Here is a 16,980-nt window from a genome sequence, read left to right as displayed (position 1 = left end):
TAATGTGTTCATGTTTTATGATAAATAACATTGTAATGTGTTCATGTTTTATGATGAATAACATTGTATTGTGTTCATGTTTTATTATAAATAACATTGTAATGTGTTCATGTTTTATGATGAATAACATTGTAATGTGTTCATGTTTTATGATAAATATAATTGTTAAGTGTTCATGTTTTATGATAAATAACATTTTAATGTGTTCATGTTTTATGATAAATATAATTGTAAAGTATTTATGTTTTATGATAAATAACATTGTAATGTATTCATGTTTTATGATAAATAACAGTGTAATGTATTCATGTTTTATGATAAATAACATTGTAATGTGTTCATGTTTTGTGATAAATAACATTGTAATGTGTTCATGTTTTATGATAAATAACATTGTAATGTATTCATGTTTTATGATAAATGACATTGTAATGTGTTCATGTTTTATGATAAATATAATTGTAATATATTCATGTTTTATTATAAATAACATTTTAATGTATTCATGTTTTATGATAAATAACATTGTAATATATTCATGTTTTATTATAAATAATATTGTAATATATTCATGTTTTATGATGAATAACATTGTAATGTGTTCATGTTTTATTATAAATATAATTGTAATGTGTTCATGTTTTATGATAAATAACATTGTAATGTGTTCATGTTTTATGATAAATAACATTGTAATGTATTCATGTTTTATGATGAATAACATTGTAATATATTCATGTTTTATTATAAATAACATTGTAATGTGTTCATGTTTTCTGATAAATAACAGTGTAATGTATTCATGTTTTATGATAAATAACATTGTAATGTGTTCATGTTTTATGATAAATAACATTGTAATGTATTCATGTTTTATGATGAATAACATTGTAATATATTCATGTTTTATTATAAATAACATTATAATGTGTTCATGTTTTATGATAAATAACATTGTAATATATTCATGTTTTATTATAAATAATATTGTAATGTGTTCATGTTTTATGATGAATAACATTGTAATGTGTTCATGTTTTATTATAAATAACATTGTAATATATTCATGTTTTATTATAAATAACATTGTAATGTGTTCATGTTTTATGATAAATAACAGTGTAATGTATTCATGTTTTATGATAAATAACATTGTAATGTATTCATGTTTTATGATAAATAACATTGTAATGTGTTCATGTTTTATGATAAATAACATTGTAATGTGTTCATGTTTTATGATAAATAACATTGTAATATATTCATGTTTTATTATAAATAATATTGTAATGTGTTCATGTTTTATGATGAATAACATTGTAATGTGTTCATGTTTTATTATAAATATAATTGTAATGTGTTCATGTTTTATGATAAATAACATTGTAATGTGTTCATGTTTTATGATAAATAACATTGTAATATATTCATGTTTTATTATAAATAATATTGTAATGTGTTCATGTTTTATGATGAATAACATTGTAATGTGTTCATGTTTTATTATAAATATAATTGTAATGTGTTCATGTTTTATGATAAATAACATTGTAATGTGTTCATGTTTTATGATAAATAACATTGTAATGTATTCATGTTTTATGATGAATAACATTGTAATATATTCATGTTTTATTATAAATAACATTGTAATGTGTTCATGTTTTATGATAAATAACAGTGTAATGTATTCATGTTTTATGATAAATAACATTGTAATGTATTCATGTTTTATGATAAATAACATTGTAATGTGTTCATGTTTTATGATAAATAACATTGTAATGTGTTCATGTTTTATGATAAATAACATTGTAATGTATTCATGTTTTATGATGAATAACATTGTAATATATTCATGTTTTATTATAAATAACATTGTAATGTGTTCATGTTTTATGATAAATAACATTGTAATATATTCATGTTTTATTATAAATAATATTGTAATGTGTTCATGTTTTATGATGAATAACATTGTAATGTGTTCATGTTTTATTATAATATAATTGTAATGTGTTCATGTTTTATGATAAATAACATTGTAATGTGTTCATGTTTTATGATGAATAACATTGTAATGTGTTCATGTTTTATTATAAATAATATTGTAATGTGTTCATGTTTTATGATAAATAACATTGTAATGTGTTCATGTTTTATGATAAATAACATTGTAATGTGTTCATGTTTTATTATAAATAACATAGTAATGTGTTCATGTTTTATGATAAATAACATTGTAATGTGTTCATGTTTTATGATAAATAACATTTTAATGTGTTCATGTTTTATGATATATGTACCGTACTGTGCAATCTAATAATAAAAGTTTCAATCAATCAATCAAAAGCCAGCTTTCGTAGACTCTTATTTTGTCAGCGCAGGCAGCACGGAGCAGCGCTTTTATTGTGAAGACAGGAACTGTGCGGTCAGTCTTTAGGCTTTTGGCGGTTGAAATAGGAAACTCTTTCTCGCCTTCCTGTCGGTCATTTTTTCTTAATCATGATCTGGCAGCAGCCACAAGACCCTCGGATGGCGTGAATGTCAATCAAGTGATGAAAGTGAGGTCATAGTGAAGATTGATGATCGCACATTTTGAGGACTATTTCCAAAAAGCGTTGAAAACTATGAACTTGTGCTCCAAATCTGGACTATTTACAGAACTTGACACATTGCTACATATATCATATATTCTATTATTGTTCATAAAATGGCGTGGCGCGGTCGGGAGAGTGGCCGTGCCAGCAACCTGAGGGTTCCTGGTTCGATCCCCACCTTCTACCAACCCAGTCACGTCCGTCGTGTCCTTGAGCAAGACACTTCACCCTTGCTCCTGATGGGTGCTGGTTAGGGCCTTGTAAGGCAGCTCCCGCCATAAGTGTGTGAATGTGTGTGTGAATGTGTGTGTGAATAGGTGTGTGAATAGGTGTGTGAATGTGTGAATGGGTGAATGTGGAAATCGTGTCAAAGCGCTTTGAGTGCCCAGAAGGTAGAAAAGCGATATACAAGTATAACCCATTTATCATTTATGTACATTGTCTTTGCTCCGCAGTAAGTCTTTGCTGTCGTCCAGCATTCTATTTCTGTTTACTTTGTAGCCGGTTCAGTTTTAGTTTTGTTCTGCATAGCCTTCCTTAAGCCTCAATGCCTTTTCTTAGGGGCACTCACCTTTTGTTTATTTTTGGTTTAAGCATTAGATACATTTTTTACCTGCACACTGCCTCCCGCTGTTTCCGACATCTACAAAGCAATTAGCTACCTGCTGCCACCTACTGATATGGAAGAGTATTACACGGTTACCCTGCCCAGCTCTAGACAGCACCGACACTCAACAACAACAACAAATAATTTGCAGACTATAATTACTGCTTTGCAAAAAATATTTTTAACCCAAACAGGTGAAATTACATAACTAAACTACATCACACCCTGACTTATTTGGAGTTGTTTTCTGTTTTCTTGTGTGTAGTGTTTTAGTTCTTGTCTTGCGCTCCTATTTTGGTGGCTTTTTCTCTTTTTTGGGGTATTTTCCTGTAGCAGTTTCATGTCGTCCTTTGAGCGATATTCCCCGCATCTACTTTGTTTTCGCAATCAAGAATATTTCAGTTGTTTTTATCCTTCTTTGTGGGGACATTGTCGATTGTCATGTCATGTCCGGATGTACATTGTCTTTGCTCCACAGTAAGTCTTTGCTGTCGTCCAGCATTCTCTTTTTGTTTACTTTGTAGCCAGTTCAGTTTTAGTTTTGTTCTGCATAGCCTTCTCTAAGCTTCAATGCCTTTTCTTAGAGGCACTCACCTTTTTTTTTTTTTGGTTTAAGCATGAGACACTTTTTTACCTGCACGCTACCTTCCGCTGTTTCCGACATCTACAAAGCAATTATCTACCTGCTGCCACCTTGTCAGGGTTGTCCCTGACAGTTTGGTCAAGTTTTAGTTTTTTCTCTGTTTGTTTTATTTCCTGTCAGCACTCTTATTTTGGTCCAGTTTCCTGTTTGTCTCTCTGAGCGCTGTCCCCTCAGCTGTGGCTGATTGGCACCGGGCCACACCCGGTGCCAATCAGCCCGCTGCTATTTATACCTGCCCTGCCCTCCAGTCACTGCTGGATTATTGTCATTGATACTTGTCATTGTAGCTCTGTCTACTTCTGTCCACGCTGTTCCTGTCATAGTTCATCCTGCTCGTTTCTTGCCACGTGAGTTTTGTTTATTCGTGTCACAGTAAGTGTTTTTGTTTCTTGTCCATAGTTTAGCTTTTGTGCTAGTTTCTGTTCTCCGCCTTGTGCGCGCCTTTTGTTTGTACCCTTTTGTTTGTTTTTGGTTATAGAGTTTAATTAAATCATGTTTTCTCGCACAATGCCTGCCGCCTTCTCTGTATTTTAGGGGTTCGTCACCAACAAACTCTGACACACCTACTGATACGTAAGAGTATTACACGGTTACTCTGCCGAGCTCTAGACAACACCGACACTCAACAACAACACATCATTTGCAGACTATAATTACTGCTTTGCAAAAAATATTTTTAACCCAAATAGGTGAGATTAGATAATCTCCCACGACACACCAGACTGTATCTCACGGCACACTAGTGGTTGAAAAACCACGCTGTGGTAGCTTGCGATCGACGTAATGATAAATAACATTATGGCGACCTTCAAAAACGATTTTTTTGTGAGGAAACGGGATGGATTTATTAGACTCTAAGGCAGAGGTGTCAAAGTGGTTTTCACTGAGGGCCACATCGCAGTTATGTTTGGCCCCAGAGGGCCACTTCTAACAGTGAATACTATTATTACACTATTTTTTATGCATTTTACTAGTAGATTTTTTCTTAACTAAAATGTAAAAAAAATATATATGGTAAGTTGCAGTACAGTACTGATGTTTTTATGGTAAAAAAAAAAAAAAAGGCAGCTCAGTTGCCAGAATTTTACTGTAAAATTTACATTTGTTTTTTACTGTTAATAAAAAAAAGCAATTTTTCAGTAACATTTTGGCGCCTGAGCTGCCAGTTTTTTTTTTTTTTGCCGCAAATCAACAAGTGTAGATTTTTGGGTGTATTACTGTAAATGCCAAAACGACACCACAGTTTATTACAGTAAAAAAGTACTGTTTTTTTTTTTTTTATCATTTAGAGAAAAATGCTGTAAAAACCACAGTAAATTTCACAATTTTATTGAACCTATTGCTACTTTTACATTGCACAATTTGATGGATAATTTGCTTTGAAATAATAATTATTAGTATTTATTTATATATATATAAAAAAAATGATTTGAATGTTTAATCACATATTTTTGCATAATTAGACAATATTTAAGTTAACAATTTGCGATTACATGGAGTATTTTCTCCCAAATTAGAAAGAAAGAATACATTTAGTAAGGAAAATTACAGTATTTTTTTGATACATATTATTTCCAGGCTTTCGAGGGCCAAATAAAATGAAGTGGCGGGCCACTTCTAACAGTGAATACTATTATTACACTATTTTTTATGCATTTTACTAGAAGATTTTTTTTAAACTAAAATGTAAAAAAAATATATATGGTAAGTTGCAGTACAGTACTGATGTTTTTATGGTAAAAAAAAAAAAAAAAAAAGGCAGCTCAGTTGCCAGAATTTTACTGTAAAATTTACATTTGTTTTTTACTGTAAATAAAAAAAAAAGCAATTTTACAGTAAAATTTTGGCACCTGAGCTGCCAGTTTGTTTATTTGTTTTTTTTGCCGCGAATCAACAAGTGTAGATTTTTGGGTGTATTACTGTAAATGCCAAAACGACACCACAGTTTATTACAGTAAAAAAGTACTGTTTTTTTTTTTTTTTATCATTTAGAGAAAAATGCTGTAAAAACCACAGTAAATTTCACAATTTTATTGAACCTATTGCTACTTTTACATTGCACAATTTGATGGATAACTTGCATTGAAATAATAATTATTAGTATTTATTTATATATATATAAAAAAAATGGTTTGAATGTTTGATCACATATTTTTGCATAATTAGACAATATTTAAGTTAACAATTTGCGATTACATGAAGTATTTTCTCCCAAATTAGAAAGAAAGTATACATTTAGTAAGGAAAATTACAGTATTTTTTTGATACACATTATTTCCAGGCTTTCGAGGGCCAAATAAAATGAGGTGGCGGGCCACTTCTAACTGTGAATACTATTATTACACTATTTTTTATGCATTTTACTAGTAGATTTTTTTTAAACTAAAATGTAAAAAAAATATATATGGTAAGTTGCAGTACAGTACTGATGTTTTTATGGTAAAAAAAAAAAAAAAAAAAGGCAGCTCAGTTTCCAGAATTTTACTGTAAAATTTACATTTGTTTTTTTTACTGTTAATAAAAAAAAAGAAGCAATTTTACAGTAAAATTTTGGCACCTGAGCTGCCAGTTTGTTTGTTTGTTTTTTTGCCGCAAATCAACAAGTGTAGATTTTTGGGTGTATTACTGTAAATACCAAAACGACACCACAGTTTATTACAGTAAAAAAGTACTGTTTTTTTTAAAAATCATTTAGAGAAAAATGCTGTAAAAACCACAGTAAATTTCACAATTTTATTGAACCTATTGCTACTTTTACATTGCACAATTTGATGGATAATTTGCTTTGAAATAATTATTATTAGTATTTATTTATATATATACATATATATATATAAAAAAAAGGTTTGAATGTTTGATCACATATTTTTGCATAATTAGACAATATTTAAGTTAACAATTTGCGATTACATGGAGTATTTTCTCCCAAATTAGAAAGAAAGAATACATTTAGTAAGGAAAATTACAGTATTTTTTTTTATACATATTATTTGCAGGCTTGAGTTTGACACCAGTGCTCTAAGGCAGGGGTGTCCAAAGTGCGGCCCGGGGGCCATTTGCGGCCCGCGGGTCATTTTTTAACGGCCCCACGGCACATTTTAAAAATACAGTTGGAAAAAATTAAAAACATAAAAAGTGGTATTTAAAGAGCAAACAGGTGAAATGTAACAAGAAAATGTTGCAATGTTGTCTCTAATCACACAAAGCTGCCATGCAGGCTGTTTTTTTTCTTTAGAAAATAATAGTGAATCAAAATCAATGTCATTATGAATTATTGACCTATCCAAGGCTCCATTTACTTCACATTAAATATTCCACTTTGAGATATTTTTTGGGGCAAATGTTGCATATTTTGTGTTTGCCATGTAAAAAACTGAGCTGTTTTTTTTAAAGAAGGGCCTGAAACGAACAAACAAAAAACATAAACAACAATAAAACTTATAATTGACGGATAGCTCTGAAGTTGATCTCGAGACTATTGTGTTAAATGTAAACAGTAAAAAAATGTATGATTTATTTTGTAACACTTTTGGATCCCCAATAATTTTAGTGTGATTTGTTTTTAAGTGTCATTGCTCAAAAAATAATAATGAATTAAAATCAATGGTGTTATGAGTTGTTGACCTTTTTAAGGCTCCAATTATTATATAATCTTAAATAATCCACTTAAAATTTTATTGGGTGAAAATATTGCATATTTTGTGTTTTTTCCATAAAAAAACATGGTTTTCTTTGACAAAAAGAGCATACAACTTAAATCTTTAAAAACGTTATATTGACAGATAGACCTAATGTTGATCTAGAGCAGGGGTCACCAACCTTTTTGAAACCAAGAGCTACTTCTTGGGTATGCGAAGGGCTACCAGGTTGATACACACTTAAATAAATTGCCAGAAATAGCCAATTTGCTCAATTTACCTTTAACTCTATGTTATTATTAATAATTAATGATATTTACACTTAATTGAACGCTTTAAAAGAGGAGAAAACACGTAAAAAAATGACAATTCAATTTTGAAACATAGTTTATCTTCAATTTCGACTCTTTAAAATTTAAAATTCAACCGAAAAAAAGAAGAGAAAAACTAGCTAATTCGAATCTTTTTGAAAAAATTAAAAAAATGAATTTATGGAACATCATTAGTCATTTTTCCTGATTAAGATTAATTTTAGAATTTTGATGACATGTTTTAAATAGGTTAGAATCCAATCTACACTTTGTTAGAATATATAACAAATTGGACCAAGCTATATTTCTAACAAAGATCATTATTTCTTCTAGATTTTCCAGAACAAACATTTTAAAAGAAATTCAAAAGACTTTGAAATAAGATTCAAATTTGATTCTACAGATTTTCTAGAATAATTTTTTGGAATTTTAATCATATGTTTGAAGAAATATTTCACAAATATTCTTCGACGAAAAAACAGAAGCTAAAATGAAGAATTAAATTAAAATGTATTTATTATTCTTTACAATAAAAACAATAAATTTACTTGAACATTGATTTAAATTGTCAGGAAAGAAGAGGAAGGAATTTAAGGGTAAAAAGTAGAGATGTCCGATAAATGCGTTAAAATGTAATATCGGAAATGATCGGTATCGTTTTTTTTTATTATCAGTATCGTTTTTGTTTTTTTTGTTTTAATTAAATCCACATAAAAAACACAAGATCTTTGGCAGCTTAGTCACAGATGACCATGCTAATTTACGCTCTTGTGTCAGACACTTACAGTCTGCAAGGGATACAGTCCGTAAGCACACATGATTGTGCGTGCTGCTGGTCCACTAATAATACTAACCTTTAACACCTAATTTTACAAATTTTCATTAATTACCAGTTTCTATGTAACTGTTTTTATATTGTTTTACTTCCTTTTTTATTCAAGAAAATGTTTTTAATTTATTTATCTTATTTTATTTGATTCATTTTTTTAAAAAGTACCTTATCTTCACCATACCTGGTTGTCCAAATTAGGCATAATAATGTGTTAATTCCACGACTGCATATATCGGTTGATATCGATATCGGTTGATATCGGTATCGGTCATTAAAGAGTTGGACAATATCGGCATATCGGATATCGGCAAAAAGCCATTATCGGACATCCCTAGTGAAAAGGTATATGTGTTTAAAAATCCTAAAATCATTTTTAAGGTTGTATTTTTTCTCTAAAATTGTCTTTCTAAAAGTTATAAGAAGCAAAGTAAAAAAATGTATGAATTTATTTTAACAAGTGAAGACCAAGTCTTTAAAATATTTTCTTGGATTTTCAAATTCTATTTGAGTTTTGTCTCTCTTAGAATTAAAAATGTCGGGCAAAGCGAGACCAGCTTGCTAGTAAATAAATACAATTTAAAAAATAGAGGCAGCTCACTGGTAAGTGCTGCTATTTGAGCTATTTTTAGAACAGGCCAGCGGGCTACTCATCTGGTCCTTACGGGCTACCTGGTGCCTGCGGGCACTGCGTTGGTGACCCCTGATCTAGAGATTTAAAACTTGAATAATAATAAAAATAATAATACTGAATAATGACACATTTTTAATATTTTTTTGACCAAAACCCTTTGGGGTCCCCCGGATCAAGCCTGAGTATATTTTTTATTAGGGATGTCCGATAATGGCTTTTTGCCGATATCCGATATGCCGATATTGTCCAACTCTTTAATTACCGATACGATATCAACCGATACCGATATCAACCGATATATACAGTCGTGGAATTAACACATTATTATGCCTAATTTGGACAACCAGGTATGGTGAAGATAAGGTACTTTTTAAAAAAATGAATAAAATAAAATAAGATAAATAAATTAAAAACATTTTCTTGAATAAAAAAGAAAGTAAAACAATATAAAAACAGTCACATAGAAACTAGTAATTAATGAAAATTTGTAAAATGAACTGTTAAAGGTTAGTACTATTAGTGGAGCAGCAGCACGCACAATCATGTGTGCTTACGGACTGTATCCCTTGCAGACTGTATTGATATATATTGATATATAATGTAGGAAGCAGAATATTAATAACAGAAAGAAACAACCCTTTTGTGTGAATAAGTGTAAATGGGGGAGGGAGGTTTTTTGGGTTGGTGCACTAATTGTAAGTGTATCTTGTGTTTTTTATGTGGATTTAATTTAAAAATAAAATAAAAAAAACAAAACCGATACAGATAATTTAAAAAACGATACCGATAATTTCCGATATTACATTTTAACGCATTTATCGGCCGATAATATCGGCAGACCGATATTATCGGACATCTCTATTTTTTATACATATATTGTATTGGTTTTTAAAATAAATGGCCCCCGCTTGCTTTGATTTTTCAGTGTGTGGCCCTCAGAGGAAAAAGTTTGGACACCCCTGATCTAAAGGCATTTTTTTGCTCCAAAAGTGAGTAGGCATTGAGGAAAAATGTCCACTTTCGAGGCCGGGAAATAAGGGTGAACCATGCAGTGATGAAAGGAAAAAGGGAAAAAGGGAAAAAGTGTCCGTGCGTATGTCTTTTTTTTAAATTTTTTTTTTTACTCACATCCATGGCTTTCTTCTCAGCCAGTTCAAGTTTCTCCTGGGCGTCTTTAAGCGCCTCCGAGTACTTGTCCAGCTCATCCTCCGTCCCCTTCAGCTTCTTCTGCAGCGCCAGCAGGTCGTCCTCAAGCTGAGGTGTGTGTGTGTGTGTGTGTGTGTGTGTGTGTGTGTGTGTGTGTGCACAGGCAGAAGACACACACACACAGAGGACAGGACAGGACAGGACAGGAGAAGAGAGAAGAGAAAGTTAACGGCGGCGACACAGGTGAGGGCGGATACCTTGGCGGCCACTTCTTCAGCGGTCAGCAGCTTCTCCTCAGCAGTTTGGAACTCCTCAAACACTTTATCTCTTTCGTCCTCAGTAACACGCATTTTCTTTTCCAACTCTCTTATTTCGTCCTCTAACTACACGCACACACACACACACACACACACACACGCGCGTGCATAAACACAAGCAGGTTATGAACGTCATGAAACCAAATGTGCTCTCAGGGCAAAGTCTGACCTGTTTGCTTCGGTCCTCCGCCGCCTTCTTGTCCGACTCGGCCTGCTCCGCTCGGTCCAAGGCGTTCTCCTTGTCCAGCTTCAGCATCTGCATCTTCTTCTTGATGGCGTCCATGGCTGCTTACGGATCTGAGCGTTTCCCCTCCCCAAAAAAGACGAATGGACAAAGAGAGCGTTGGAGAGCGGCGTGTGTTCCTGGGAGGACGTGAAGCCGGAGTGCAGGCTCTGCCTCCGCGCGGCCTCACAAATATGTTCTTAGAAGAGGGAGGGGGGGGCCCCGCAGATTCCTGCCAGACATCCAATACTTTTTTTGGGGAGGGAGGAGAACGTCTTGTTCAGGGTCTTTGTGGTGATTCGTCCAATCTTACTGGAACACACTTGGCCTTTAGGAGGCCTTTATATGGGATGTGCATGCAGGCTTTGCTGCTCATCCCCAAACCCAGTGAAGTTGTCACCTTGTGCAAATCAGTGTTTTTCAACCACTGTGCCGCGGCACTCTAGTGTGCCGTGAGACACAGTCGGGTGTGTCGAGGGAGATGATCTAATTTCACCTATTTGGGTTAAAAATATTTTTTGCAAAGCAGTAATTATAGTCTGCAAATGATGTGTTGTTGTTGAGTGTTGGCAGAGTAACCAACAGAATGCTGGACGACAGCAAAGACTTACTGTGGAGCAAAGACAATGTACATCCGAACATGACATGACGATCAACAATGTCCACACAAAGAAGGATTAAAAACAACTGAAATATTCTTGATAGCTAAAACAAAGTAGATGCGGGGAATATCGCTCAAAGGAAGACATGAAACTGCAACAGGAAAATACCCAAAAAATGAGAAAAAGCCACCAAAATAGGAGCGCAAGACAAGAAGTAAAACACTACACACAAGAAAACAGAAAACAACTCCAAATAATTCAGGGCGTGATGTAATTTAGTTATGTAATTTCACCTATTTGGGTTAAAAATATTTTTTGCAAAGCAGTAATTATAGTCTGCAAATGATGTGTTGTTGTTGAGTGTCGGCAGAGTAACCGTGTAATACTCTTACATATCAGTAGGTGGCAGCCGGTAGCTAATTGCTTTGTACATGTCGGAAACAGCGGGAGGCAGTGTGCAGGTAAAAAAGGTGTCTAATGCTTAGACCAAAACTAAACAAAAGGTGAGTGCCCCTAAGAAAAGGCATTGAAGCTTAGGGAAGGCTATGTAGAACAAAACTAAAACTGAACTGGCTACAAAGTAAACAACAACAGAATGCTGGACAACAGCAAAGACTTACTGTGAAGCAAAGACAATGTACATCCAAACATGACATGACGATCAACAATGTCCCCGCAAAGAAGGATTAGAAACAACTGAAATATTCTTGATTGCTAAAACAAAGTAGATGCGGGAAATATCGCTCAAAGGAAGACATGAAACTGCTACAGGAAAATACCCAAAAAAGGGAAAAATCCACCAAAATAGGAGCGCAAGACAAGAAGTAAAACACTACACACAAGAAAACAGAAAACAACTCCAAATAAGTCAGGGCGTGATGTAATTTAGTTATGTAATTTCACCTATTTGGGTTAAAAATATTTTTTGCAAAGCAGTAATTATAGTCTGCAAATGATGTGTTGTTGTTGAGTGTCGGCAGAGTAACCGTGTAATACTCTTCCATATCAGTAGGTGGCAGCCGGTAGCTAATTGCTTTGTACATGTCGGAAACAGCGGGAGGCAGGGTGCAGGTAAAAAAGGTGTCTAATGCTTAAACCAAAACTAAACAAAAGGTGAGTGCTCCTAAGAAAAGGCATTGAAGCTTAGGGAAGGCTATGTAGAACGAAACTAAAACTGAACTGGCTGCAAAGTAAACAACAACAGAATGCTGGACGACAGCAAAGACTTACTGTGGAGCAAAGACAATGTACATCCGAACATGACATGACGATCAACAATGTCCCCGCAAAGAAGGATTAGAAACAACTGAAATATTCTTGATTGCTAAAACAAAGTAGATGCGGGGAATATCGCTCAAAGGAAGACATGAAACTGCAACAGGAAAATACCCAAAAAAAGAGAAAAAGCCACCAAAATAGGAGCGCAAGACAAGAAGTAAAACACTACACACAGGAAAACAGCAAAAAAGTCCAAATAAGTCAGGGTGTGATGTAATTTAGTTATGTAATTTCACCTATTTGGGTTAAAAATATTTTTTGCAAAGCAGTAATTATAGTCTGCAAATGATGTGTTGTTGTTGAGTGTCGGCAGAGTAACCGTGTAATACTCTTACATATCAGTAGGTGGCAGCAGGTAGCTAATTGCTTTGTAGATGTCGGAAACAGCAGGAGGCAGGGTGCAGGTAAAAAAGGTGTCTAATGCTTAGACCAAAACTAAACAAAAGGTGAGTGCTTCTAAGAAAAGCATTGAAGCTTAGAGAAGGCTATGCAGAACAAAACTCAAACTGAACTGGCTGCAAAGTAAACAACAACAGAATGCTGGACGACAGCAAAGACTTACTGTGGAGCAAAGACAATGTACATCCGAACATGACATGACGATCAACAATGTCCCCGCAAAGAAGGATTAGAAACAACTGAAATATTCTTGATTGCTAAAACAAAGTAGATGCGGGGAATATCGCTCAAAGGAAGACATGAAACTGCAACAGGAAAATACCCAAAAAAAGAGAAAAAGCCACCAAAATAGGAGCGCAAGACAAGAAGTAAAACACTACACACAAGAAAACAGAAAACAACTCCAAATACGTCAGGGCGTGATGTAATTTAGTTATGTAATTTCACCTATTTGGGTTAAAAATATTTTTTGCAAAGCAGTAATTATAGTCTGCAAATGATGTGTTGTTGTTGAGTGTCGGCAGAGTAACCGTGTAATACTCTTCCATATCAGTAGGTGGCAGCCGGTAGCTAATAGCTTTGTACATGTCGGAAACAGCGGGAGGCAGGGTGCAGGTAAAAAGGTGTCTAATGTTTAAACCAAAACTAAACAAAAGGTGAGTGCCCCTAAGAAAAAGTATTGAAGCTTAGGGAAGGCTATGTAGAACGAAACTAAAACTGAACTGGCTACAAAGTAAACAACAACAGAATGCTGGACGACAGCAAAGACTTACTGTGGAGCAAAGACAATGTACATCCGAACATGACATGACGATCAACAATGTCCCCGCAAAGAAGGATTAGAAACAACTGAAATATTCTTGATTGCTAAAACAAAGTAGATGCGGGAAATATCGCTCAAAGGAAGACATGAAACTGCTACAGGAAAATACCCCAAAAAAGGGAAAAAGCCACCAAAATAGGAGCGCAAGACAAGAAGTAAAACACTACACACAAGAAAACAGAAAACAACTCCAAATAAGTCAGGGCGTGATGTAATTTAGTTATGTAATTTCACCTATTTGGGTTAAAAATATTTTTTGCAAAGCAGTAATTATAGTCTGCAAATGATGTGTTGTTGTTGAGTGTCGGCAGAGTAACCGTGTAATACTCTTCCATATCAGTAGGTGGCAGCCGGTAGCTAATTGCTTTGTACATGTCGGAAACAGCGGGAGGCAGTGTGCAGGTAAAAAAGGTGTCTAATGCTTAGACCAAAACTAAACAAAAGCTTAGGGAAGGCTACGCAGAACAAAACTAAAACTGAACTGGCTACAAAGTAAACAACAACAGAATGCTGGACGACAGCAAAGACTTACTGTGGAGCAAAGACAATGTACATCCGAACATAGTCTGAAAATAATGTGTTGTTGTTGAGTGTAACCGTGTAATACTCTTCCATATCAGTAGGTGGCAGCAGGTAGCTAATTGCTTTGTAGATGTCGGAAACAGCGGGAGGCAGGGTGCAGGTAAAAAGGTATCGGATGCTTAAACCAAAAATAAACAAAAGGTGGGTGCCCTTAAGAAAAGGCATTGAAGCTTAGGGAAGGCTATGCCGAACAAAACTAAAACTGAACTGGCTACAAAGTACAGAATGCTGGACGACAGCAAAGACTTACTGTGGAGCAAAGACAATGTACATCCGAACATGACATGACAATCGACAATGTCCCGACAAAGAAGGATTAAAAACAACTGAAATAGTCTTGATTGCTAAAACAAAGTAGATGCGGGAAATATCGCTCAAAGGAAGACATGAAACTGCTACAGGAAAATACCCGAAAAAGAGAAAAAGCCACCAAAATAGGAGCGCAAGACAAGAAGTAAAAACACTACACACAGGAAAACAGCAAAAAAGTCCAAATAAGTCAGGGTGTGATGTGACAGGTGGTGACAGTACACCTACTTTGAGACAAGAGCTATAGTGATGCATGCTTGGTTATGCTTTAAAGTCATATCCAACAATTGCGACAACCACTTTTTACTGTCAACATTTTTTCAACGCAAAAAATGTGCCTTGGCTCAAAAAAGGTTGAAAAACTACCGGTGTAAATGGTAAATAAAAACAGAATATAATAATTTGCATATCCTTTTCAACTTATATTCAATTGAATAGACGGCAAAGACAAGATATTTAACAATTAAACTGGTAAAGTTAGTTTTTTTTTGGCAAATATTAGCTCATTTGGAATTTGATGCCTGCAACATGTTCCAAAAAAAGCTGGCACAAGTGGCAAGAAAGACTGAGAAAGTCGAGGAATGCGCATCAAACGCTTATTTGGAACATCCCACAGGTGAACAGGCTAATTGGGAACAGGTGGGTGCCATGATTGGGTATAAAAGCAGCTTCCATGAAATGCTCAGTCATTCACAAACAAGGACGGGGCGAGGGTCACCATTTTTTAAACAAATGCCTGACCAATTTGTTGAAGAACAACATTTCTCAAGCAGCTATTGCAAGGAATTTAAGGATTTCACCATCTACGCTCCGTAATATAATCAAAAGGTTCAGAGAATCTGTGGAAATCCCTGCACATAAGCCATGATATTACGCACCTTCGATCCCTCAGGCGGTACTGCATCAAAAAGCCACATCAGTGTGTAAAGGATATCACCAAATGGGCTCAGGAACACTTCAGAAAAACCACTGTCAGTAACTACAGTTGGTCGCTACATCTGTAAGTGCAAGTTAAAACTCTACTATGCAAAGCCAAAGCCATTTATCAACAACACCCAGAAATGCCGCCGGCTCCGCTGGGCCCGAGTTTATCTAAGATGGACTGATGCAAAGTGGAAAAATGTTCTGTGGTCTGATGAGTCCACATTTAAAAAAAATTTTTAGGAACCGTGGACGTCGTGTTTTCCGGACCAAAGAGGAAAAGAACCATCCGGATTGTTCTAGGCGCAAAGTGTAAAAGGCAGCATGTGCGATGGTATGGGGGTGTATTAGTGCCCAAGACATGGGTAACTTACACATCTGTGAAGGCACCATTAATGCTGAAAGGTACATACAGCTTTCGGAGCAACATATGTTGCCATCCAAGCAACGTTATCATGGACGCCCCTGCTTATTTCAGCAAGACAATGCCAAACCACGTGTTACAACAGCGTGGCTTCGTAGAAAAAGAGTGCGGGTACTAGACTGGCCTGCCTGTAGTCCAGACCTGTCTCCCAATGAAAATGTGTGGCGCATTATGAAGCCTAAAATGTGTCTCCTCAGTTCCCAAACCTTTACTGAGTGTTGTTAAAAGGAAAGGCCATGTAACACAGTGGTAAAAATGCCCATGTGACAACTTTTTTGCAATGTGTTGCTGCCATTAAATTCTAAATTCATGATTATTTGCAAAAATGAAGTTTCTCAGTGTGAACATGAAATATCTTGTCTTTGCAGTCTATTCAACTGAATATAAGTTCAAAAGGATTTGTTGTATTCTCTTTTTATTTACCATTTACACAACGTGACAACTTCACTTGGGTTTTGTACTTCATGGAGATGAAGAGCATCTCCTCATGATGTTTTTTCTCACTCACAGTCCCTCAAAAAGTGCAGAACCACAAGCAGCTGCAGCAGACGTTTAAAAAACATACACAGGGAGGGAAGGGGAGCTCCATTTAGTGGCTTCTTGGGATATTTGTTCAAGCCGAGAGGCCCAAAAAAACGATAAGTTCACCTGATAATCGACAGGAAATCCTCCTTGTAAACTGTTGATGTCTTTG

General features: G+C 34.6%; 1 protein-coding gene across 8 annotated transcripts in view; it reads right to left on the bottom strand.

Moving 5' to 3' along the window:
• LOC133658855 (tropomyosin alpha-1 chain) overlaps positions 1-11,250 on the bottom strand; it is a 58,742-nt gene extending 47,492 nt beyond the window's left edge. Inside the window, exons 1-3 of one of the 8 annotated variants that reach the window (XM_062061325.1) lie at positions 10,895-11,248; positions 10,666-10,791; positions 10,391-10,516 (exon numbers count right to left, since the gene is read on the bottom strand). In XM_062061325.1, the coding sequence (XP_061917309.1) occupies positions 10,391-10,516; positions 10,666-10,791; positions 10,895-11,008 (366 nt within the window). In that variant the 5' untranslated portion in view covers positions 11,009-11,248. Of the gene's footprint in view, positions 1-10,390; positions 10,517-10,665; positions 10,792-10,894 lie in introns of all 8 variants that reach the window. The other 7 variants (XM_062061324.1, XM_062061315.1, XM_062061316.1 and 4 more) reach the window with 7 other exon arrangements.
• Positions 11,251-16,980: the final 5,730 nt, after the last annotated feature.

Source organism: Entelurus aequoreus, linkage group LG10 (assembly GCF_033978785.1).
Source record: "Entelurus aequoreus isolate RoL-2023_Sb linkage group LG10, RoL_Eaeq_v1.1, whole genome shotgun sequence".
In the NCBI taxonomy this organism is placed as follows: Eukaryota; Metazoa; Chordata; class Actinopteri; order Syngnathiformes; family Syngnathidae; genus Entelurus; species Entelurus aequoreus.
This window is presented reverse-complemented; position numbering and strand designations above follow the sequence as displayed.